General features: G+C 49.3%; 1 protein-coding gene across 8 annotated transcripts in view; it reads left to right on the plus strand.

Moving 5' to 3' along the window:
* Positions 1-25095, plus strand: part of DYSF (dysferlin) — a 218817-nt gene that overhangs the window by 173160 nt on the left and 20562 nt on the right. For all 8 annotated transcript variants that reach the window (XM_061583673.1, XM_061583677.1, XM_061583675.1 and 5 more), the window contains 7 exons: positions 1168-1259; positions 1914-2084; positions 3813-3955; positions 15016-15155; positions 16219-16307; positions 18097-18192; positions 20633-20774. In XM_061583673.1, coding sequence (XP_061439657.1) covers positions 1168-1259; positions 1914-2084; positions 3813-3955; positions 15016-15155; positions 16219-16307; positions 18097-18192; positions 20633-20774 — 873 coding nt within the window. The remainder of the gene's footprint in view (positions 1-1167; positions 1260-1913; positions 2085-3812; positions 3956-15015; positions 15156-16218; positions 16308-18096; positions 18193-20632; positions 20775-25095) is intronic.

Genomic DNA, 25095 nt, shown 5'->3' on the forward strand with positions numbered 1-25095 from the left:
ATCTGGGTGCTTGCCTGCTCGCTCCTCTGGGTTGCTGTCTCTTGAGACAGCTGAAGTGCCTGTTAAGTGCTGCAAGGACCGGGACCACCTGCCTGACTCTGGCTCCAGAGAGAGGCTGCAGTCAATCTGGCAGCCTCTTGCATCAGCTCCTGGCTGGGTCAGGGGGGATAAAAACCTGGCTGTGGGTCTGCTGTAGGATTGCCAGGTTCAAGGCCTGAGACTGATCCTGTATCTTTAGGAGAAGAGAAAGTCGGCCAAGTGCAGGTGTTCTGGCAACCCTGTAATGGGAAAAACCACAAGGTGGAATTCTCCCTTCCCCCTGCACAACTTTTAAAGATACAGAAGACCTCTTGGTTGCAGAGGGTAAGGGAGAATTCCACCTTGTGGTTTTTCCCATTACAGTGTTGCCAGAACACCTGCCACATTGCCTTCTGGGCAACCTTTTGAGGGCCGCATGACAGTGGTAGGCAGAGCCAGAGGCAAAAGTGGAGAGAACAAGGAATAATGGACTTTACCTTTGTACAGCTGACTAGTGTCTCCGTACGCGACACCTGCTCTCTGTCCTCCATCCAGTCAAGCATGAAGCATTATCGGAGTTCAAGGACATATTGTAGCCAGGCAATAATACTCAAGGATGGTGCAAGGATGGCCCTCACTATGAAGGGGCACGTCCTGGGGGGAAAGGGTGTGGGCTGCGGAGAGTCCCAGGGGCCAGACAGGGAGGTTTGAAGGGCCGCATTTGGCCCCTGGACCCTTAATTCCCCATCGCATGGTGACATCTTGAGGTATAGCTATCTCTTGCTGGCATTTGGGAATGTTCTCATACTATACATCTTAGTAGTTGTTAGTTTTGTTCTGGCAGGAACACAGGAACCCTTGACTCTAGTAAAGTTCTCAACGCCTGTTGGATGTTTTTTTTTAAATTATTGCATGACTCATATCATTAGTGGTCCATAATTACCTAAGGCGGCCATCCCGAACCTGGTGCCCTCCAGGTGATTTCGACTACAACTCCCTTTAGCCCCTGCCAGCATCCCATGCCTAGCATCTTATTTTTAGCCATAGAAAATTTGCCTCTGTCTACGTCTCTCCATTGGCTAAACATGCCCAGGTGCCACTTTATCTTTCCCATGACTTGGTTGACTTGTCTTTCCTTCTCCGCCTCAGTGTGACCCTTATGTGAAGATTTCTGTGGGGAAGAAGTCCATCAATGACCAGGATCATTATATACCCTGCACGCTGGAGCCAGTTTTTGGAAAGTAAGAGTTCACTTCCAAACACAGATGTAAAGATCGATGGGGTGGGGTGGTGGAGAGAAAGATGTTCTCGATAAGGAAATTATTAGGTCAGGTGAGTCAGAGACAGTGTCTGGGGTTGCGAGAGGACCTCTTCTGACTTCCAAAGTTACTGTAGTTTTCGCAAGCTGCAGTGCTTTGCACGCATCCAGAACAGACTTCTTACCCTGCCTAACTGGGATGTCAGCGATGCCTCTTGTGCATAAAAGGGCTTTTGCTGTCTTCTGAAGGAGAAATGATCTCATTATCCTTATAGGTCACATTCACACCATGAATTTCCCACTTCTATTGCACTAAAGAATCCTGGGAAGTGTAGCTTGTGAAGGGTGCTGAGAGTTGTTAGGAGACCCCCTCTCTTTCCCCTCACAGAGCGACAATTCCCAGAGTTCCCTGGGAAGAGGGATTGACTATTAAACCACTCCAGCAACTGTAGCTTTGTGCAGCCATAACTGTTTAAAGCGGAATAACAATGGAATAAATGTATGGTATGAATGTGGCCATAGGGTTACTGTTGAATAAAAGTGAATCACTCACAATTTAATGTGAAAAATCCAGATCCAACAGTCAATGAAGAAAAGCCAGCTTGCTTCTAAAACCACCATTCTTTCTTCTCTGTAGGATGTTTGAGCTGACTTGTACGTTGCCCGTGGAGAAGGATCTGAAGATCACTCTCTACGACTACGACCTCTTGTCCAAAGATGAGAAGATCGGGGAAACCACCATTGATCTAGAGAATCGGTTCCTCTCCAGATTTGGGGCCCGCTGTGGCCTGCCCCAGACTTACTGCATGTGGGTGTTTTGAGGCATGAGACATCTTACTCAGGGCATTATAAAGGTGCCTTGCCTCTCTTTGGGGGAGGGGGGCATCTCCAGCTAAAGGGGATTTCAGGCAGCTGGCTAGGAAGGTCCTCTCTCTGCTTAAGGACTTGGAGAGCCAGAGATAGTTGGAGCAGGATGAAAAAGGAAGAGCCTTGCAGCTAAGTCATGCTAAAGGCCCATCAGCATCCTGTTTTCTACAGTGGCCAACCAGATGCCTCTGCAATAGGGTTGCCAGGTTCAGGGCCTGAGACTGATCCTGTATCTTTAGGAGAAGAGAAAGTCAGCCAAGTGCCGGTGTTCTTGCGACGCTGTAATGGGAAAAACCACAAGGTGGAATTCTCTCTCCCTCCTGCACAACTTTTAAAGATACAGAAGACCTCGGGGTTGCCAGGCCCAGCCTCCAAGAGGTCTTCTGTACCTTTAAAAGTTGTGCAGGGGGAAGGGAGGATTCCACTTTGTGGTTTTTCCCATTACAGCGTTGCAAGAACACCTGCACTTGGCTGACTTTCTCTTCTCCTAAAGATACAGGATCAGTCTCAGGCCAGGAACCTGGCAACCCTACACTGCAGGCTAACAACACGATTCCCACCCACCTCATTTTTTGTTCTTCAGCAGCCACATCCCAGTGCCACAGTGCCGGGGGGGATGGGACCTCCAGCCTGTTGGCTGCATCCAACATTTTCTCTCAGCTAGCACAGATTTTTAATGTTATGCAAGAGAGGAATTCAACACGACAGTTGTGCTTGCAGAAGCTAATTTTATTTCATTTTAAAATCTGTTGTGCAAGAAAGTAACATCAGAAAAAACCTCCTAACTGTTAGAGCCATACGACAATGGAACCCATTCCCTAGAGAGGTAGTGGGCTCTCCAACACTGGAGGCCTTCAAGAGGCAGCTGGACAGCCATCTGTCGGAGATGCTTTGATTTGGATTCCTGAATTGAGCAGGGGGTTGGACTTGATGGCCTTATAGGCCCCTTCCAACTCTACTATTCTATGATTCTATGAAAGTTACTGGTAAACCTGTTTATGCATTCTCTTGCACAATAACATTCTTCTGGTACAAAACATTTTGACAGCAGAACAGGTATACCGCTCAGCAACTTCATCTTAATGGATGCTACATTAAATGCTGCTCTGTGGGGCTAATTAGACCTGCCACGCTCACCTGCCCTACATTTGGCATCATATATGATGTCAGGTGGTGGGCTGGTAAAGATGTGGCTGAGCCAAAGAGGGCTGGCAGACTGACAATGCCTGCAAAATCTTGTCTACAGCATTTTGCAAGGGCTGACAATCAGCTATCGGGGCTTGCATAGCCCAACACACTGAGGCATGGAAGTCCCCAATGATCAGCTGATTGTCAGGGCTTCCATAGTTCTGTGCGTGGTGCTGTGCAAGCCTTAACAGTCAGCTGACCATAGGGACTTGCATTGCTCTGTGTGTAAAGCTCCCAAGACCCAACAGTCAGCTGACTGTCAGTGCTTACATAGCACAGGGCAAAGTAGAGGGCTTGCTGTGGGAAGTTCCCCACGAGCCCCATCAAAACGAAGGGAAGGTGTGCAAGAGCATGGCAGTTTTAAAATAAATTTAAGGCAATTCAGGTTAAACGTTACCTGCCTTGAGCCTTCAGCATGGGGTGGGATTGAGCTTTGCTTTGCCTTTTTTTTTTAATCACGATGTCTTTTTCTCACCTCCAGCTCTGGTCCTAACCAGTGGAGAGATCAGCTGCGCCCCTCTCAGCTGCTTCACTTCTTTGCTTTGCAACGCAACTGGAAACCTCCGGTTTACAAGCCCGACCGGATCATCTTCGGAGATCAAGCCTACAACCTCTTGGACTTTGGTAAATGGCCTTCCAGTCTTCTCCCGTATTATGTCTCACACATTTCCATAATCTGACGCTCTCCTGCAGAGACGTTTCAGTGGGGCTGGAGCAGGAGACCCTCTTGCTGGAACATGCTCTCTAGACCTTGGACTGTGGGGGAGTGTTATGCGAAGTGAAAAGGCTCCACCCCTCCCCATCCCCATGGTTCTTTAGTTATGTTCTGCCTCAGCACCTGCTGTTAACCTGGACCAGGTAGAAAAAAACTGGGCCGCACCTACTACATTTCTTGCAGATCTACCAGCACAATCCAGGGGTTTCAGTCAAGAGCAGAAGTGAGCCCTGGGCAGGCATCACATGGGAGCCAGGAGCTGAGCCAAGGGTCAGAGCAGAAAGGGCACCAGGGCACGGAAGTCAGAAACAATAGACAAGCTAAGAGGTGGGAAAGGTGATCATCGCCCAGGCAGGGTCTTACTACTGAACAAGAAGCCCTTTCATAGCCCCTCCTGTTGGGGAGAGCCAATGGCCAGCCTGGGTGGGTGGATTAACTCCAGTGCCTAGGACAGGGGTGGTGAACCTTTGGCACTCCAGATGTTGCTGAACCACAACTCCCGTCATCCCTGCCCATGGGCCATGCTTGCTGGGGATGATGGGAATTGTAGTTCAGCAACATCTGGAATGCCAAAGGTTTGCCACCTCTGGCCTAGGAGATGCTCCAACCTGTGCAATCCTGGGAGCTCACCAATAGGGATGGGGTTCAGTAGCTGGTTCCCATCCATTTGAATTCTGACAGTCTGGCTTTCAGTACCGATCCGCCGATTATTTTCACAATTGCTGATTTGCAGGGGGTTTTTCCAGCGAAAAAATAACATAATTGCTAGCGAAAATGCTTATGCTGTAGGCGCTTGTTCCACTGATTTGCAGCAGCTTTAAGGAAAGCTGATTATGAAAAGAATAACGTAAAATTCAGAGTGGGTTTTTTTTTTTAAAAAAGAGAAGTGCCGATGACAGCCATGATTTGCCACAAGGAGTCAATGCAGGGGTCCGAAAACAACCGGATTATGTTGGATTGTCAGATTATGTCAAAATCCAGTCATAAATCCAATTTAGCGAATATTCTTCCCCATCCCCGCTCGCCCAGTGAGGCAACTCTGCACCATGACCTGGGCTCCCCGTTCCAACTTGAACAGCTCTGGGCACTTCCCTTCTGCAGGCTGGAGCTGAAAGCAACCCAACCTACTGTCACCACTATGGGAGGGGCTGCTTTTCATCTGGGATAAGAACATCAGAAGAGCCCCGGTGCAGGATCAGACCAAAGCCCAATCTAGCCCAGCAGCCTCTTTCCCAAAGTAGCCATCCAGATGCCCCTATGGGGAGCTCCCACGCTGGGCATGAGGGCAATAGCCCTCTCCTGGTGTCGATGCCCAGCGACTCTACTCAGTGGAATGCTTCCACTGGTCCTGGAAGCAGCACACCACTGTCATGACTAAGTAGCCTTGGATATTCATTTATTTATTACATTTCTATACCGCCCCATAGCCAAAGCTCTCTGGGCGGTTTACAGCAATTAAAAACAATAAAAACAAATATACAAATTTTAAAACACAAAAAACAATTTTAAAACACAATTTAAAAAAATAAATAAAAACAGTTTAAAAACACATGCTAAAATGCCTGGGAGAAGAGGAAAGCCTTGATAGCCGTACCCAACATGAATTTGTCAAATCTTTTTAAAAAGCCATCCAGGCTGGCGGCCATCATTGTCTGTTGCGGGAGCGAATTCCGTAGCTTCGTAGGTGCTGCGTAAAGAAGTAGTTTCTTTTCTCTGTTCTGAATCTTCCAACATGCATCTTCATTGGATGGCCCCGGGTTCTAGGGTCGTGATAAATAATTATTTATTTATTAGATTTATATCCCACCCTTCCTCCCAGTAGGAGCCCAGGGCGGCAAATAACTTCTCTCTGTCCAATTTCTCCAAACCCTGCATAGTTTGTGCACACTCAGACCAGTGTGGACAAACATACGCTCTTAACATATGCACTGGGTCAGGTCAATGGCGCATCTAGTCCAGCATCCTGTTCTCAGAGTGGCCAACCAGTTGCCTATTATGGGATGCCCGCAAGCAGAACCTGAGTGCAAAGAGCACTCTCCCCTCTTGCGGATTCCAGCAAATGGTATTCATAAGCATACTGCCTCTGACCAGAGAGGCAGAGCGTAGCTGTTAGGGTTGGTAGCCACTGATAGCCTTGTCCTCCATGAATTTGTCTAATCCTCTTTCAAAGCCATCCGAATGGATGGCCATCGTTAGTTCTTGTGGGAGCAAATTCCATAGTTACCTGTGTGCTGTGTACAGAAATGGTTTCTTTTGAGGTCTTGAATCGCCCAACATTCAGCATCATTGAATGTTCACATTGGATTCTAGCATGATAAGAGAGGGAGACCCGATCCACTGGCTCCACTTGTCCCCCGTTACTCACAGGATTCTGACAACCTCTTTGAGTGTGGCAGGTATGGCAAGACATGTCTTTTGTTTGTACAGATTTTTTTAAGGTCTGTTGATTTGTTCGTTACAATTGGTTTTATGTTGTTATGGTAAGTGACTTTGAGTTGCTTTTGCCAGGAAGCAATTTACTCTTGTTATTATTTCTGTTCCAGGTGGCAAAAAACACGTTTTATGCTACCTCCTTGTCTCCTTGGCATAATTTTGGCCATGCAGATTCCTCTTAGCCATGTGTTAGGGTTGTTTGGGTAGCAGAGTTGTGTATTTGTAGTTTCTGGCCAGCAGAGAGAGACATTATCAAACAGACGGATCTATCACGATACAAGCATTGCCCATGTTCTTTGAGGAACAGCTGGCAGAGTGCAGCTGAAATCCTCATTCCCAGAGAAATGAAGCCTTTGCCTTCATTCTGGGCTTTTACTGCTGTTGTCACCCTCTGACCCAACAGCCTCAGATGGACACAAGGAGTTTTCTGGGGCCACTGATTTAGCTCATGAAATCAAAAAGCAATAGGTATTGCCAGGCACAAAGGGGTCATTATTCATGAACTTGTATGACAAATTATAATAATAGTTAGCATTTGTGCTAAGCGTTCAAAGCCCTTCACGTTTACTACCCTGTAATCTGTGCAACAATCCTGTAAGGCAGCGATGAAGACTCTTTGAACTGGGGACTGAATGTGGCCCTCCAGGCTTCTCTATCCTGCCCTCAAGACTCTTCCACAGGCCATACCTCCTCGCTGCTCCTGTTTGGGTGCTTTCGCCTGGCTGGAACATGTGCTTCAGCTGTGATCATTCCTCTTGCTTGGCTTGAATGGAGAAAGTCTCTGTGGATCAGAACACAAGAAGAGCCTTCTGGATCAGGCCAAAGTGGGCCCATCTAGTTCTCACAGATGACCCCAATGGGAATCCAGTAAGCAGGACGTGAGTGCAACAGCAGCACTCTCCCCACTTGTGATTCCCAGCACTGGTATAGAGAGGCATACTGCCTCCAACAGGGGACAGTCGTCTACTGTAAGGGTCACGTTAATTGCTGGGCCCACTTTGACCTCTGGCCCTTGCCCACAATTGGCGTGTGGCCCTCGGAAGGTTGTGTGCCCCCGGCTGAAAAAGATTCCCCACCCCCTGCTGTGTTATCATCTCCGTATTGCATCATGGGAAGCAGAAGCGGAGGGAGAGAGGCTTGCTAAAGCCATGGCAGGGGCCAGATTCAGACAGGGGCTGCCTCATTGGTAGGTCAGTCTTGTGGCCACTCTGCTAAGACGGAGAAGGCGGATTGTTCAAACACAGCAGCTTTTTGGCTCCTGCCTGGCCCAGCGCAGCACAGGAAATGGAGCTAGCAGGAACAGGGATTGCAGTTTTTCCAAACCTTGGTTGTGCTTTGCCTCTGCTGCATCCCATTCAGAATCCTGATTGTTGTGATTTTGGCTAATATTCACCAGCAAGGTTGCCCATTTCAAAGAACCACAAGTCCAGTTCACATAATCACGTTACCTCACTCGATGAGTCAAACCTGGAGTTCTTTTCCCACAACCAAACAACACAGAACAGTGACTGCTTGAAGGAAGAGGTGCGATCACATCAGCTGGTCCAGACCTGGCTCTCCTCTTTGCCTTCTCCCCCCCTCCCCCCTGGTCTTTGTTCCAATATTCCAATGAGGAGAGACTGAAAGCACTGGGCATGTTTAGCCTGGAGAAGAGAAGACTGAGGGGAGATATGATAGCAGTCTTCAAGTACAGGAAAGGTTGTCACACAGAGGAGGGCCGGGATCTCTTCTCGATCGTCCCAGAGTGCAGGACACGGAATAATGGGCTCAAGTTGCAGGAAGCCAGATTTTGACTGAACATCAGGAAACACTTCCTAACTGTTACAGCCATACGACAATGGAACCAATGACCTAGGGAGGTAGTGGGCTCTCTGACCCTGGAGGCCTTCAAGAGGCAGCTGGACAGCCATCTGTCAGGAATGCTTTGATTTGGATTCCTGCATTGAGCAGGGGGTTTGACTTGATGGCCTTATAGGCCCCTTCCAACTCTACTATTCTATGATTCTATGAATGCAGGGAGTTCTGTCTGTGCCCAGCTGATGCCATCCTCTCTTCCATCCCTTGTGTTCATTCTGCTCAGGGTTGTTGTGTGTAACAGGCTTTGAAGACTGCCAGCTGAATGTATAGTCTGATGCTGTTGACAGGCATTGCATTTTGACAGTGGTAGGAAGACTCAGTCTAGTGTGCCCCAATAGAATTCCCTGCTGTGGGGTGGAGTTGCCCTCACAACACTGGTGCTGCTGCTGCTCACCTGGGGGTGGGCTGGGCTGGGGCAGCAGCAAGGTCAGGCTCATGTGGTAGCATGGACAGGAGTGCTGGACTGCTGGCCCTGGTCCCACGGAGGCAACCGTGTGGCCCAGACTATGCCATGCCCCAGCCCTGCCCAGGTAAGAAGCAATTAAGTCACTCTTGGGAAGGAGGCCCCATGGCTGTGGCCTGCCACATGGTCTGCTACTGGAGCCATTAGGGCAAAAAGCTGGGTGGTCAACAGGAGGTGGAGCCAGCGCCGGTGAAAGGCGGAGCCAACTCAGTCTAGTTTTGCCCCCCCTCCTCCCTGCAAGTCCCCCCTGAGACTGAGGAGGAGGGATCTGGCAGGTAGGGCCACCCCCTGGGTTGATTGCAAAGAAGAAGACAGGGATGTGGGGGGCTGGCTGAGGACAGACTGGAGTCGGTGGGCAGTGCCCCATTCCTCCTAAAGCTGCAGCCTCCACTGGCTCCTGGGATGGTGGCCTGTCATTAACACATGCAAACCACCAAAAATATTGCGGCCCTCCAGCGAGGAGGGTGCGTGGGAGAACTGCCCGATGGAATGCCTGTGTGAGTTTCTGCAAGACCTGCTCCCTGCATTTCTGGCTGATTTCCACCTGGCCTGGAAGGGTGGGGCCCTGTCTCTCTCCAGCTACAAAAGCAGCAGCTGCTGAAGGGGCCAGAGACCATCTACCTGTGTGAGTTTCTGCAAGACCTGCTCCCTGCATTTCTGGCTGATTTCCACCTGGCCTGGAAGGGTGGGGCCCTGTCTCTCTCCAGCTACAAAAGCAGCAATTGCTGAAGGGGCCAGAGACCATCTACCTGTGTGAGTTTCTGCAAGACCTGCTCCCTGCATTTCTGGCTGATTTCCACCTGGCCTGGAAGGGTGGGGCCCTGTCTCTCTCCAGCTACAAAAGCAGTAACTGCTGAAGGGGCCAGAGACCATCTATCTGTGTGAGTTTCTGTAAGACCTGCTCCCTGCATTTCTGGGTGATTTCCACCTGGCCTGGAGGGGTGGGGCCCTGTCTCTCTCCAGCTACAAAAGCAGCAACTGCTGAAGGGGCCAGAGACCATCTACCTGTGTGAGTTTCTGCAAGACCTGCTCCCTGCATTTCTGGCTAATTTCCACCTGGCCTGGAGGGGTGGGGCCCTGTCTCTCTCCAGCTGCAAAAGAAGCAACTGCTGAAGGGGCCAGAGACCATCTACCTGTGTGAGTTTCTGCAAGACCTGCTCCCTGCATTTCTGGCTGATTTCCACCAGGCCTGGAAGGGTGGGGCCCTGTCTCTCTCCAGCTGCAAAAGCAGCAACTGCTGAAGGGGCCAGAGACCATCTACCTGTGTGAGTTTCTGCAAGACCTGCTCCCTGCATTTCTGGCTGATTTCCACCTGGCCCGGAAGGACGGGGCCCTGTCTCTCTCCAGCTACAAAAGCAGCAACTGCTGAAGGGGCCAGAGACCATCTACCTGTGTGAGTTTCTGCAAGACCTGCTCCCTGCATTTCTGGCTGATTTCCACCTGGCCCGGAAGGGCGGGGCCCTGTCTCTCTCCAGCTACAAAAGCAGCAACTGCTGAAGGGGCCAGAGACCATCTACCTGTGTGAGTTTCTGCAAGACCTGCTCCCTGCATTTCTGGCTGATTTCCACCTGGCCTGGAAGGGTGGGGCCCCGTCTCTCTCCAGCTGCAAAAGCAGCAACTGCTGAAGGGGCCAGAGACCATCTACCTGTGTGAGTTTCTGCAAGACCTGCTCCCTGCATTTCTGGCTGATTTCCACCTGGCCTGGAAGGGTGGGGCCCTGTCTCTCTCCAGCTGCAAAAGCAGCAACTGCTGAAGGGGCCAGAGACCATCTACCTGTGTGAGTTTCTGCAAGACCTGCTCCCTGCATTTCTGGCTGATTTCCACCTGGCCCGGAAAGGCGGGGCCCTGTCTCTCTCCAGCTACAAAAGCAGCAACTACCCATGGCTGTGGCCTGCCACATGGTCTGCTACTGGAGCCATTAGAGCAAAAAGCTGGGTGGTCAACAGGAGGTGGAGCCAGCGCCGGTGAAAGGCGGAGCCAACTCAGTCTAGTTTTGCCCCCCCTCCTCCCTGCTAGTCCCCCCTGAGACTGAGGAGGAGGGATCTGGCAGGTAGGGCCACCCCCTGGGTTGATTGCAAAGAAGAAGACAGGGATGTGGGGGGCTGGCTGAGGACAGACTGGAGTCGGTGGGCAGTGCCCCATTCCTCCTAAAGCTGCAGCCTCCACTGGCTCCTGGGATGGTGGCCTGTCATTAACACATGCAAACCACCAAAAATATTGCGGCCCTCCAGCGAGGAGGGTGCGTGGGAGAACTGCCCGATGGAATGCCTGTGTGAGTTTCTGCAAGACCTGCTCCCTGCATTTCTGGCTGATTTCCACCTGGCCTGGAAGGGTGGGGCCCTGTCTCTCTCCAGCTACAAAAGCAGCAACTGCTGAAGGGGCCAGAGACCATCTACCTGTGTGAGTTTCTGCAAGACCTGCTCCCTGCATTTCTGGCTGATTTCCACCCGGCCTGGAAGGGCAGGGTCCTGTCTCTTTCCAGCTACAAAAGCAGCAACTGCTGAAGGGGCCAGAGACCATCTACCTGTGTGAGTTTCTGCAAGACCTGCTCCCTGCATTTCTGGCTGATTTCCACCTGGCCTGGAAGGGCGGGGCCCTGTCTCTCTCCAGCTACAAAAGCAGCAACTGCTGAAGGGGCCAGAGACCATCTACCTGTGTGAGTTTCTGCAAGACCTGCTCCCTGCATTTCTGGGTGATTTCCACCTGGCCTGGAGGGGTGGGGCCCTGTCTCTCTCCAGCTGCAAAAGCAGCAACTGCTGAAGGGGCCAGAGACCGTGTGTGTGTATGTGTGCGTGAACCTGCTGCTCGGGATGTCTATAGACTACTGGGGTTTTGTTTAGTATTATATGTTATATTTTACTCTATGTTATATTTTAGTCTATGTACGCCGCCTAGAGTGGCCGTTAATTCGGGCAGATAGGCGGCCTAGAAATAAAATTTTATTATTATTATTATAATGCCAAAGAGGTGGATGTGGTCATCCAGGCAGGGTTCCCTTTTCCTTGCCTCAGGGGCCTGCCAAGTTCAAAAGAGGGAAGACAGACCACCGGCTGCCCCTGCCAGGAGGCTCTTCCCAGCGGCACCGAATGTGCTTTTGTGGTTTCCTGCCGGTGGAATTGTGCTCCCGTTTATCTGGTGTCTCCCATTGCATGTTGCTCAGATTGCATTTGGGTGAGGAGAGCCCCCAAAGGCAGTAGTGCAGAGCGCATGTTTTGCATGCAGGCAGTTCAACCCCCGCCATCTCCAGTGGGAAGACTAAGGGGGCAGGTGATGAGAACCACTTCTGACTTGGACTCTGGCAAGCTGCTGCTGCCAGTCAGAGCAGATGACCCTGGTATACTGGAAAGGCCACCGTGGCCTGTCTTGCTTTGCAACGCCTTCCTACCCCCAAAGGGTTCCAGCTGAGTGTGTGCTCAGTTTTGATGTGGTTGCCCTCAAGGTGTAGAGCTGGACTCAGCTCTTTCCCAGCCCACTCCCCCAATTTCACCTTCGCAGAAACCTCTTCCAACCCCAAACAAAGCTTTGGCTGCTGTGGCTTTGGGGGTGGGTGGGGGAAGGGGGTCTGGAAAGTAGCTGTGCTGGAGCTGAACCTGGCAGGGCATAAAGTGAATCTGTGCAAGCCAAGAGCACGGAGGCCCTTTTACGAGCTTCATGGCTGGTTTCATCAGTTCCATGCTGGTGCTGTTCAGGGGTGGGGTGGAGGGACGCAAAGAGAGAGGGATGGGTTATTGTGTGTGGGGGAGAACTATTTCTGCAATGTCCATACACACCTACAGACGCAGAGCTGGCTTCTGAAGGCTTTGAAGGGGGCATAGCAAAACCACATCAGAGTCTTGTGAAGAACAGAGGACTGAGCTGGGGCAGCTCAATGTTGCATGGCCAAATGGCTGCAAGAGAGGCAGAACACGCAGCACTTTGCACAAGCCGGAAGACCAGCGCAGTTGGATCTCACTTGGTGGCTCAGGGCATCCTTCGGAGAGATGCAACCATTTTATATCGAGCCATAATCATGAACCCCTTGAGCCCAGGGTGGGGAAACCTTTTCAGCCCAAGGGCCACATTCCTTCATGGGCCACCTACTGAGGGCCACATGTCAGTGGCCGGTGGGATCAGAGGCAACGGATGTGCACTTTTATGCAGTAGGGTACATTCCGGCCATGCAAAAATGAGAGGTTTCTGCACACGCCCCGCTCTCCACCCAGACAAGCAAGATGCCTCATCCCACTTCAAGGAGACGTCCCAACCAGGCAGAAGCACTTCAGAAGCGTGCAGAGCAGAGCTACTGAGGAGGGTAGCCTGGGAAGAGGGGTGTGGACTTGGGAGAGTCCTGGAGGCCAGATTAGAGAGGCCTCGAGGGCTGCGTTTGGCCCCTGGGCTGGAGGGTTCCCACCCCTGGTTTTGCCAGGGCTGTCTGCTCTGACCGGCAGCAGCTCTCCAGGGTCTCGGGCAGAGGCCCTGGTATTTCTCCAGCCTTGCCATTGGAGATGCTGGGACTGAGCCTCTGATTCCCTGCATGCAAAGCCTTTGAGCAAAGGAGCCTTCCGGAGCGATATGGCTGGAGGCAGGGCAGACTGCCATAGCTTCAACATCCCAGTCAAATGGCCTTGGGGGAGCTTTGGCGGATGGTTTTATGGTTTCCTACACTGGGGAATCACCCCACAAAGGGGATCCCAAAGGGAATTTCCTTTCATAGCAGGTTGACTGGTGGCCCTAGAGGTGTTTCGTTTTCCCGTTCTTTTATTGGGCTAATCTGTAAGGGATGTCCATAATTTTTTCACTCTTGACAGGCTGAACATCACTGCCCCCTTTTTCTTCCATTGCTGCTTTCCTCCCCACTCTGATTCCCCCTTCTACCAGTCCCCCCTCGACCCGACCCCCCCATAGGAGGGGGAGTAGTCAGAGGGGTAGATTTTCAGAATGCATATTCAAAGTCTGAGAATCTGTACAAAAAGTTTCATTCATTCAAAGCATTTATAAACTGCTTAACATTTGAAAATCTCCAAGCAGTGTACAACATGGAAACAATAAACAATGTTCTTAAAACAAAAATACAAAACGTAGCCTGTAAAACAGTAGCAGAACAGGATAGAACAAGAAACAAAGGCAGGAATTCAGGGGATTCAAATGAATTAAAAAAGAGGATTCGATCTTACGGTTTAGGGAAAGCCTAGGCAAAAAGATCTCTTTTCAAGACATCTGAAGCAACGGATGGTTCCTGCTTCACGGGTGGCCGAGGAAAGGGCATTCCGCAATACAGGGTCCATAGCAGAAAATGCCTGCTTTGAGGTCACCACCCTATGCAGGGTGCTGTGTCATGCACAGAACTTCCCTCAGATGATCCGAGTGGTCTTACAGGTCTGTGCAGGGGCAGCAGGCGATCCTTCAAGTAACCTGGTCCTGAGTTGTTCAGGCCTTTATATGTTATATGTTAAATGTTAACATCAAGACATCAACAACATGACCTGAGAGCTGATTGGCAGCCCACACAGCCAGTTCCCTCCCTCAGGTGTGATAGGTATGCATCGTCCAGCCAAGTGCATCCAGCAGCCTGGCTTCCGTATTCTGCAGCTGCAGCTTCCAGACCAATCCTAAGGGAACCCCCACATAGAATTCTTCCCCATCTGCAGGAGTGTAGTTGTCCAGGGTCTCGGGGGGTCTTAGACTCCTTACTTTTTTGAGAGCAGGGTCCCTATGTCTCCAGCATCCTATGAGCCAATTAGCAGGAAAAGGGAGTGTGTTGGTCATTGAGAAGAGTCTTCTCACATGCTTCCTTTTCCTTCCCTGCTGATTGGGATACCCGGTTTTTCTAACTTACTCCCCTTTCATGCTCATAGAAGGCTGTATACTCTTAGAAGGGGGTGTGGCTATGAGGGGGCATGGCTGTGATTATCATAAAGGGACCCTGCACTTCAGCATTTGCCAGTATGCTACTGCCCATCTGACAGTTTATTTATTTATTATTTGATTTATATCCCGCCCTTCCTCCCAGCAGGAGCCCAGTTTCAGCTGTCTTTCTCCCCCCCCTCCCCCCAGCCTTTGGAATATTTGGCAGCCTTGCCTCTGTGTGTGTGTGTGAGAGAGAAGTGGCAACGTTGAACATAGACCTCTTCCAGAGCTCCTAAGCATCACTTGAACTCCTTCGCCCTTCCCTTTCCTCTGCGCTCGCAGTTGGCTGGCCTGCTGGTGCAGTTGCCCCCTCTTTTTCCTTTGGTTTAGAGGATGGCAAGCCCCCCAACCCACACCTGGGGCCCGTGGAGGAGAGGCTCGCTTTGTACACTCTGCAGAAGCAAGGCCTGATTCCTGAGCATGTCGAGATGAGGCGGCTCTACAGTCCCCTGCAACCGGACATCGAGCAGGTAAGGTGGCAATGGGCATGACAGGAAGAGCCTCAGGAATCTGGAGCTAGCTTTCCGCATCAGGGCTTGAAAATAAATTGTGCCCAAGAAAAGTTGTGTTCTGCTGCTTGGATAATAAAAGGTACGGAGTGCGGTTGGGATAGCGCTTTCGATGGTTCATATTATTCATTCTGTGTCTGCCAACAAGGAGCACTGTGGTTCTGCCCCCCGGTGATGGGAAATGCTGTACAGGCCCCCTGGGCTTCTGAAATTTAACTAGGAGTGGCTCAGTTTTAAGCTTACCTTCTGCAGTCATAAGGGCTAGCAACTTACTTTTAAAAATGAGGCTCAGGTCATGTAGCTTAGCCACGTAGCTCACTGTGTGGCCTTTGACCAATTGCTATCTCTCAGCCAAACCAGCCTCACAGGATTGTTGCATTGCTAAAATGAGAGGATCCTTTGCACACAATCTAGAGGTCCTTAGGACACAGGTGGGGTGTAAATATATATATGATCAATAAAATGAGTCAAAAATATGTGTTTGATTGAGAAACTTTCCATTAGTGCCATCAGAGAGGGAAGTGAGAGAGAGAAAGGTCAGTTCAAACTCCTGCTCAGCCCACAAAGGCTTACTATGTAGCCTAGGTCCAGGCAGTAGCTCCCAGCTGAGCCAACCTCATAGGGTTGTTGGAAAAATGAAAAGGAGGAATTCTGTATGCCACCCTTGAGCTACCTGGAGGAAGGAGAAGTTGAAAATATAGTAAATGCAAGATTTCCCTTTGCATCCTTGAGAGGTGATGCTCAGAGTCTCTGAGTGTCTCTCTTGCATAAATATCTATTTATCTATCTATCTAAAGCAACAAATACATCACTGAATCCCCCACAACAAACACCAACTGGGGAATCCAACCACATGCCATTATTGCCCCTCTCCCAGGTCTATAATCTTTTCCCTGGAATCTCTCCCTCCCTCCCTCCCTCCCTCCCCCCCCTCTCTCTCCCCCAAAGTGAAGAGAGGAGACTGAGCAGGGCTCTTTCAGTTCCCAGAACTCTCTCTGTCTCACAGTGTCTTCTTTCATTACAGGGAAAGCTTCAGATGTGGGTGGACCTGTTTCCAAAATCACTTGGGCCACCTGGGCCACCATTCAATGTGACTCCGCGCAAAGCAAAGAGGTAATATGGACCTTCCGTCCTGCTCAAGATGCCAAGATCTGACCGTTTCGGCTCTCAGTTCATCTTTTTTACCAATCTTAAAGTCAGTTCTCCACATAGCTGCAGCAATTTTTTTTAAAAAAAACCCTGATGGAAATTCTCCTGCATTTCAGTGAGAATTTATCCTACTAACACATTTTTGTATGCGGTTTTGCCTCACGTACATATTTCTGCAATCAGTTTTCTCCTAATGTAATGTGTGTCATTTCGCACTATTCATTTTTATGCACACTTTCCCCTAATATATGCATCTTTGCAAACACTGCTTAGTTGGAGAACTGCGTTGCACAATTTGGATAAGTGCAAATTTCGAAGGACGGCTGAGTTTCAGTTCTCATGTTTTTTCAGAAAGTGCAGATTTGAAAAATTTGGCTTTAAATGCTAACTGAATAGAATTTTTCCCCCATACCTACTTCCTGCCCCCCCATTTCTCTCATATATACACAGACACACCCACCCACACCCACCATGAAATCGCAAGAACGTTCTTGCTGGATCAGCAAAAGTCTGCACTCTCCATCTTCCCAGCACCAGCCAGCCAGCCAGATGCCCCTGGGAAGCCCACAAACAGGGCATGACGCCAGCAGCCCTTCCCCACTTTTTCTTCCCCCCCCCATCCTCCCAGCAGCTGGCATTGAGAGGTCTAGTGGCTCTGGATGTAAAGCCTCCATGCTGCTATGATTGCTAATAGTGCCCACCACCACCACATGCATGCACACGCACTCCGCTGGCTCATCTCCAGTGCGTATCGCAGGATGTTTTCTGTGAAAGTGGCGACTGCAGGCTGCTTCATAGGGACGTCCTGTCAATAAGCGTAACTGCTTTGCTGTGGGACCCTTCATGTGGGGAGCTACTGCCCTGTGTATTGAGGTGCCAGGATCATGAAAGTAAAGAGAAAGCTTTGGTGTCAAGTCATCAAGGTCAACTAGGCCTCTGCATGTGGGATTCGATGTCCTTATAGGGCCCTTCCAACTTTGCTCTTCTGTGATTCTATGTCAGGTGTCCAGGGCAAGCCTGGTCTTGGTCAGAGTGGGACCCAGCAGCAGGAAAGAGTGCAGGGCTGTCGTGCTCAGATCCCGCTTGTGGGCATCCCATTGGGGCATTTGTTTGGCCACTGTAAGAACAGGTGCTGGACTAGAGAGCCCACTGCCCTGATCCAGCCGCTGGGCATTTTTTATGTTCTGAGAAGCCCAGGGAGGAAAGATCCTTATGGAAACTGGGGTGCTGGGCAGCCTTGCACTGATGCTGCTGGAAATCCTTGAGAGTTGGCATTGTGGGGAGGAGGTGGGCAACTTCAGCCTTCTCTGCTTAGGGCTCTGCAGTGGACCCTCCTTTTGCTTCTGCTGTAGGAAGGAGAGAGGAGACAGATTGGGGAGGGCAGGTGACACCATGGGGCAGCAGAGATATTAAATGCACAGGAGGCCCTGAGCAGCTGGAAATAGCTAGCCACTTTCCACTGCGTATAAGAGCCTGGCCGCTGGATCAGGCCGAAGGGAGCCCATCCAGTCCAGCATCCTGCTCTCACAGTGAGATGTCCCACTGGGAAGCATGCAAGAACGTGAGCACAACAGCCCTCTCCCCTCCTGCAGTTTCCAGCAACTATATTCAGAGGCACCACCCCTGATTGTGGAGGGCCACTGTGGCTAGCAGGTTTATCGCCCATGAATTTGCCTAATCTTCTGAAAAGCCATCCAAGATGGTGGCCTGCTCTGGGTATGCATTGATCCCAGTCTTGGGCGTTGGGTTTCAGGTTCTACTTGCGCTGCATCATCTGGAATGCTAAAGACGTCATCCTGGACGACCTCAGCATCACTGGGGAGAAGATGAGTGACATCTACGTGAAAGGGTAGGCAATCCTGCTGGTGCCCAGGGGGCGCCCTAGAGATGAGCACCAGCCTCACAGCTTCTTCTTTAGATCAGGCCAGAGCACCTCTTCCCTCATCCAGATATCTGTCACTTTTAACAATGGGAAGGATGCATCTGCACTAGGGAGGGGATTCGTTGGCCAGTGCCACTTCGAAAGCATTCCATCAACCTAACAGGTGGTATCGATTTGAGTTTTCTTCCCCAAATATCAATATTAATATCTTGAGGCTGGTCAGTGTCCATGTTAGCAAGCAGAGACCAGCTGTTTTCCTTTTGGAAAGGAGGAAAACAGCTTTCAGTGCCCCCTATCGCCCACTATCCTGTTTGCCTGTCGGTCCCTCCATCCAACCAACCATTGCACTCCTCTCCTCTCCTTTGGCCTGTCTGCCTTTCCGTCCCTCCATCCTCCTGCCAAGGCCTGCTTCTCCCATGGCTGATCCCAGCTGGCCCATATGCTGCCTGGGGTGCACCCTTCTGCCACTTGCAATGCTGCCAGCCACTCAGTGTGCTCCCTCCCTGCCGAATGCAGCTCACACACACGTGCACACCCACCCACATACACACTCTCACACAGGGCACCAGGAGGGAGGGAATTAGTAAGCAAAGGCAGGCTGATCAGTTTCAGACTTCTTATAGTCAGTTTCAGTTAGCAAGCAAAGCCAACCAGTTTAACTTATATTGGATGTGGTAAAAATCCAGTGTCTGAAAATAATAATAATAATAATAATAATAATAATAAACTTTATTTCGACCCCGCCCTTTTTCCAATAGGACTCAGAGCGGCTTACAACTAAAAAACAACACCATTAAAACATACAGAAATATACAATTAAAAATAGAAAAATAACAGAAGTTTGCAGGTTTCAGGATCTATCCACAAAGATAGTCGACCTGTGAATTATCAGGGAGTCTGATGCCAATTCTGATTTCATGGAGATCCTTGCCCATCCTTCATCTGCACCAAGTAATTCCCATGTGATTTACTCTGTAAAATACCAGGCTAGTGCTGATCTCGTCCTCCTGTTGGGATTAATGGTTCTAAAGCAATAATTTCTCTCTCCTAAAATAGCCACTTCCCCTTCCTGTGAAGATCTGATAGCTCTTAGTGGACATATGTTTCACAGCATGCCCCATGTCCTGACCCTTATCCTCCACTATCAAAGCTCCCCACCCTTTTCAGCAAAGCATAATTTGATTTGGAAAACCAGTGCTGCCCTCCCCGTCAATATATACCCTCTTTACTGACAGAAGAGATGCCTCACTGCTGGGTAGGGGCAGTGAGGCTATGAGTGTGTGGCTGGCAGGGCATCCTCGGTTCAAATCTCGCTTTGCCCACAGATGGCTGTTTTCATCCCGTCTCCCATTTGCAAGTGCCACTGTGGTGGTTGCACCAAAAGCCAATCATGGTGTAGTGGTTAGAGTGTTGGACCTAGGACCCAGGAGACCAGGGTTGAAATCCCCACTCAGCCATGGAGCCCTACCTTGCAGGGATGTTGTGAGGATCAAATGGGGAGGTGGAGAATCATGTACACCACCTTGAGCTCTGGGTAATATTAAACAGAGCCTGGACCATGCCTCAGAGGCATGGTGCTGCTCTCTTCCCCTTGAGGTTGTTTAGTATTTTTCCTTTTTCTGCCATCACCTCTAGATTGCATAGATCTATAGGCCGGGGCATCGTATCTTGAGTATATTAAGATGGGGGATGGCCACTATATGTGGGGCTCAGACAGGCTCCCATTCAAAAGTGGCACTGCTTCCTGCCCATTGTTCAAATGGCTGCCCATGGCCTTGGCAAGGAGACTAGTCCTCATCCCTGCAGGCAAAAAGTACACTGGAAGGTGAAAGCAGGGCAGCCCTAAGCCTCAGTCTGACTGTTAATTGGCAAACTTTCATCTCGTCAATTCATTTCATTCTCGCATTATATTCATTATAGCACTGATAATTACATACGTACATATGTTATTTCCCCTTATATATGCATTTTTATGCACACCGTTTTTGTGCACTGCGATTGGAGAACTGCAGCTCCACATTTGGAGAAGTGTAAATTTCAAAGGGTAGCTGTTTTGGTTTTTGTGTTGATTTGAGAAGCGCAAATAGGTTTCCAGATGGAAGATGGTCACGATGAGGATTTGTTTGATGTGACTTCCGCTTAGCTCATTTGTCCCGTTCGCCCTGTACTCATGCTTCTTCAAAGTCCATAGCACCTTTGATAATGGCCAGCCTCCAACTGGGACACTCATGGGCCAAGGCTTCCCAGTTCTTGATGCTTATGTTACTTTTTTTTAGATTAGCTTTGAGAACATCTTTAAACCTCTTTTGCTGTCCACCGATATTCTGTTTTCCATCCTTAAGTTCACTTATAAGGATCACTTGCGTGGCTGTGGTTGAGGGGCCTGGGCTGTTTGATTGTTTTGCAGGTGGCTGCTTGGTTATGAAGAGAACAAGCAGAAGACGGACGTACACTACAGGTCAATGGGAGGCGAAGGGAACTTCAACTGGAGGTTCGTCTTCCCCTTTGATTACCTTCCTGCTGAGCAAGTCTGCTACGTAGCCAAGAAGGTAAGAGTCCCTAAACATCTGTTTGTCCTGGGCTGCTTTCAATCTGTGTGGAAGATGCTTAAAGTTAATCTTGTCTAATAAGAACATAAGAAGATCCCCTGATCTGGTGGTAGTGCTGTTGAGTGCTAGGTAGGTCCATAATAAAACATCAACCATGTTGTGATTATAAGAATGTTAGAAGAGCCTGGCTGCTGGATCAGGCCAGAGGGGACCCATCTAGTCCAGCCTCCTGTTCTCACAGTGGCCAACCAGATGCCTCATGGGAAGCCCAAAAGCAGGACCTGAGTGCAAGAGCACTCTCCCCTCCTACAATTTCCAGCAACTGATATTTTTCTTTTTTAAGCAGGTTTCCATCCAAACCTCTAATTTGCTTGCAAACATTTAAACCCATTCCTGTTATTCTAATCCAGTGTTTGGTAAGGTACCTTCCTTAACATATTGTGAGGTGCACCCTAGTCAGTCTCCAAGTGGTGAGAGGTTTCAGGGGTCCTCCTTGAAAGGAAGGCCACTGGAGGGATGGCGTTTTCTGTGAGGCAGACAAAGGGGTGTGTGAGGCCAACGAAGTTGTCCCATTTGCACAAGATGTCGATTGGGCAACAGGGATTCCAAGCCCTTTCCCCTCCCTGCACCCTCTCCAAATGGGGGAACCCTCAGAACAGATTTGAGGGGTTATGGGGGGGGAGAGAGGGTGAGTAAGTTCTTGCACAAATGGGACAGCCAGGTTGGATACAACTGGAAGTTTCTTTACACATAGATGCCTGAGCATAAGATGGTCACATCCGCACCATACATTTAAAGCACATTTAACACACATTCAAAGCTCGTGGCTTCCCCCAAAGAACCCTGGAAACTAGTTTACAACTCATAGAGGTACAATTCCCAGCACCCGTAACAAACAAATCCAAGAACAGGATTCTTTGGGAGAAGCCACATGCTTTAAATGTGGTTTAAATGTTTGGTGTGGATGTGCCCCCATCATTCCACAGCTTTAGTACTCCAACAGATCTTGTTCCCCCATTAGGTTTCTGGGGGTAAGAGGGGCAGAGGCACTAAAGCTGGAGAGCTGTATTCAGCTAAGTCTTACTCAGAGTACAGCACTGAAATTAATGCACTTATGTTCATTAATTTCAGTGGGTCTACTCTGAGTAGGACTAGCCCTGAATACCATCCATAGCTTGGGATTCTCACAGACAGCGAATTGGGCCTCTGTGTTTTCTCAGCTCCAGCCTCAAGACACAACAGGTTGCTTCTCTTTCATGCTCACCCTCAGCCAAGGCCAAGTTGGGAGAAAACTCCCTGCAGTGTAGCCCATCCGGTCAGAGACATCTCTTTAACAGAAGCAGGGGCATTGGCCACCCTGCCAGGGCCATCTGGTTCAGTTGACTCGTTCCTGGCCAAAACGTAGTCTTACAACCAAGAGTCACAGGGCTGTGAGGGATCCTCAGAGGGCATGTAGACTAACCAACATACACACCAAATTTAGAAAACAAAGATGTTGCTTGGATGTAGTAAGAATCCAGGACATGAATTCTGAATTTGGCAAGTTAGCCTTTCATCTTCATCGTCATCACCTTAACTGTTTATTCATGAATCCCAAAACTGAGGCTGGGTCCCTGCGCTTAAGGGAGACTGGGACTAATGCTTCCCAGACAGCACCAATTCCTCCCCTCCCGACGCTGCATGAAACATTCACACACGTGCCTGTGCGCACCATTCCATCATTGCCTGTCCCTGCTATTTCAGTTTGCTGTATGGACAGAGCAGGCCTCAGTCTTCTCCTGCTTAAAGCCGGAATAGGTCACCTGAAGTACAAAAGGCAAAAATCAGTTGCTGTTTGGATGTTGGTGATGACCAGGGATAAAATACTCAGCATGTTAGCTTTTGTTTCCTTGCATGTTCTGAACCATTTCTCACCACCTTTTGCAAGATCAGTGGCTGCTGGGGGCTCCATGTCAGTGGGGCAGTGGAATCTGCTCCAGGTTTTAGTCTGAATTTTCAAGGAGCTGTCCAAGGTGCTTCAGCATCACTGTACAAGATCCATTTCCGTTTCCTAGCTTCTCAGAGTAGCACCCATCAGCTATCTTTTCCCCTAGAAGGAGGAGAGGGAAGATATCTCTCATCGCCTCAGAAGGCTTTGGCGCATCTTTTTCTGAAAGCACTGCATGTCATCTTATTAATTTAGTTATTTAGAAGAGATATAGATTTAATAAATAAAGATGTGTAAACTGCTTGCTCAAACAAAACTTCTCCAGATGGCTTACAAGTCCACTTTTATATAAAACATGACTAAAATATGCAAACCAATTAACAACAAATGTACATAAAACATAATTAAAAGCAAAGATAAAATCAATAGAACATTTAAAACAAATATGACTGAACCACATATTTGGATAGGCATGTTGAAACAGCACCGTTTTCAGCAAGTGTCTACAACAGCATAAGGAAACATGCCTGCCTAATGTCAGTTCGCTTTAATAAACCTGTGCAATGTTTTACTTTAATACCAACTTCCTGTGTTCATGGAAATATAGGAAGGTGCCTCATGCCAAGTCAGACCAGTGGTCCATCTAGTTCAGTATTGTTAATAGCGACTGGCAGCAGCTCTCGCTCTCTAAGGTTTCAGGCCGGAGACATTCCTTGCCCTACCTGGGGATTGAACCTGGAAGCTTTTGCATGCAAAACATGTGCTCTACCACGGAACTATGATGGCCGTTCACCAAAATGTACACGGACAAATAGCATATATTTGCATAATTCAGTATTAACGACCATAGCATGGTTTACTGGCCAGAGTCTTTCGTATTTGATTTGGTTCATAGTTCAGAATGTCATTGGTCAGGGTAACCAATGGATGCCAAGGGAATCTTGACTCATTTCACCCTAAGCAGGTCTTTGGTTTTGTGTGCTGCTGAGCATTAGATTATCTCCCCACCTCTCCACAAGCAAAGGCTCCCCTAAAAAGGCTCTGTGCAAACACTCCCCACTGTGCTGCTATTGATTCCTCCCCCCCACCATGTGCCTGCTGTAGCTAGGTCAGAAAATCATAGAATCATAGAATAGTAGAGATGGAAGGGGCCTATAAGGCCATCAAGTCCAACCCCCTGCGCAATGCAGGAATCCAATTCAAAGCATTCCCGACAGATGGCTGTCCAGCTAATAAACAGCTTGTAAAAGGCTTTGCAAAGGTAGCAATAATTAATGAAAGCTGGGCTCTGGATGCAGGAGACCCAGTCCTCTCTGGCAGTGTTTGATCTTGCCATGTGCTGTTTGAAGTCCAGATTCATTACTTGCGGCAGTAATGGCGGGAGAGGGAAAGCAAAGCGGCTGGCTTGAAGTTCAAACCAAAACCCACAGATGGAAAACTGTTTTGCCACAAAGGCACCTGCATGAACAGGACCATCGGGGACCAGGTGGGGGTAAAAGGCGATGCCTCTGGACATATTTGCCAAGGCAGCTGTTGAGGAAAAGCACACAGGGTGAATCTTGCAGTCAAAAAGATGGTGCTTTGCCTTTGAAATGGAACAGCTGGTTGAAGCATAAAATCATAGAACAGTAGAGTTGGAAGGGGCCTATAAGGCCATCAAGTCCAACCCCCCGCTCAATGCGGGAATCCAAATCAAGGCATTCCCAACAGATGGCTGTCCAGCTGCCTCGTACGGATTGCGTTGCACAATTTTGCCTCCGAGGACGTTGTGTCTCTAAGAGATTTCCAAACATCCATAAGGACTGGCAATTAGACTAAAGCCCCACTCATACAGCACTTGTTCTGCTTTTACGGTGGTTTGGGGGCATCACGCCATTCTATTCAATGAGTTCCGCTTTACAGCGATTTTCGCTTTACAGCGGGGGTCTGGAACGTAACCAACAGTTTGAGTGGGGCCCTACTGTACTATGAACTGGGTGGTTTATAACATATGCTGTTGGGGGTCGCTGATTCATAGGGTCGCCATAAGTCATAGTCGACTTGAAGGCACATAACAACAACAATGTATTTCTATAAATAAAGCAGCTTTTCTTATTTTACTAAGTCTTAAGTCTCAGTGATCTAAATACAAGGTAAAAGCCTGCTACTGAAGTAAATACACACACTGGCACACATGCATCTTAGACCGCTGAGGATCTCTGCATATATATTTCCATAACATCCAGAAGGGCAGGATGCAATCATGATAGATGGAAGTGAACATGTCCTCTCTTAAGCTCTGGACACTTTGTCCCAGCAGAGACCTCCAGAGTTGCTCTGAAAGTGCTGGATGTGGTTCCCTCTCTGGGCATCAGATTGACTTGTCCTTGGCTTAGAGATTGCCCCGGGAGAATC

The sequence above is a fragment of the Rhineura floridana genome, chromosome 9 (assembly GCF_030035675.1).
Source record: "Rhineura floridana isolate rRhiFlo1 chromosome 9, rRhiFlo1.hap2, whole genome shotgun sequence".
Taxonomy (NCBI): domain Eukaryota; kingdom Metazoa; phylum Chordata; class Lepidosauria; order Squamata; family Rhineuridae; genus Rhineura; species Rhineura floridana.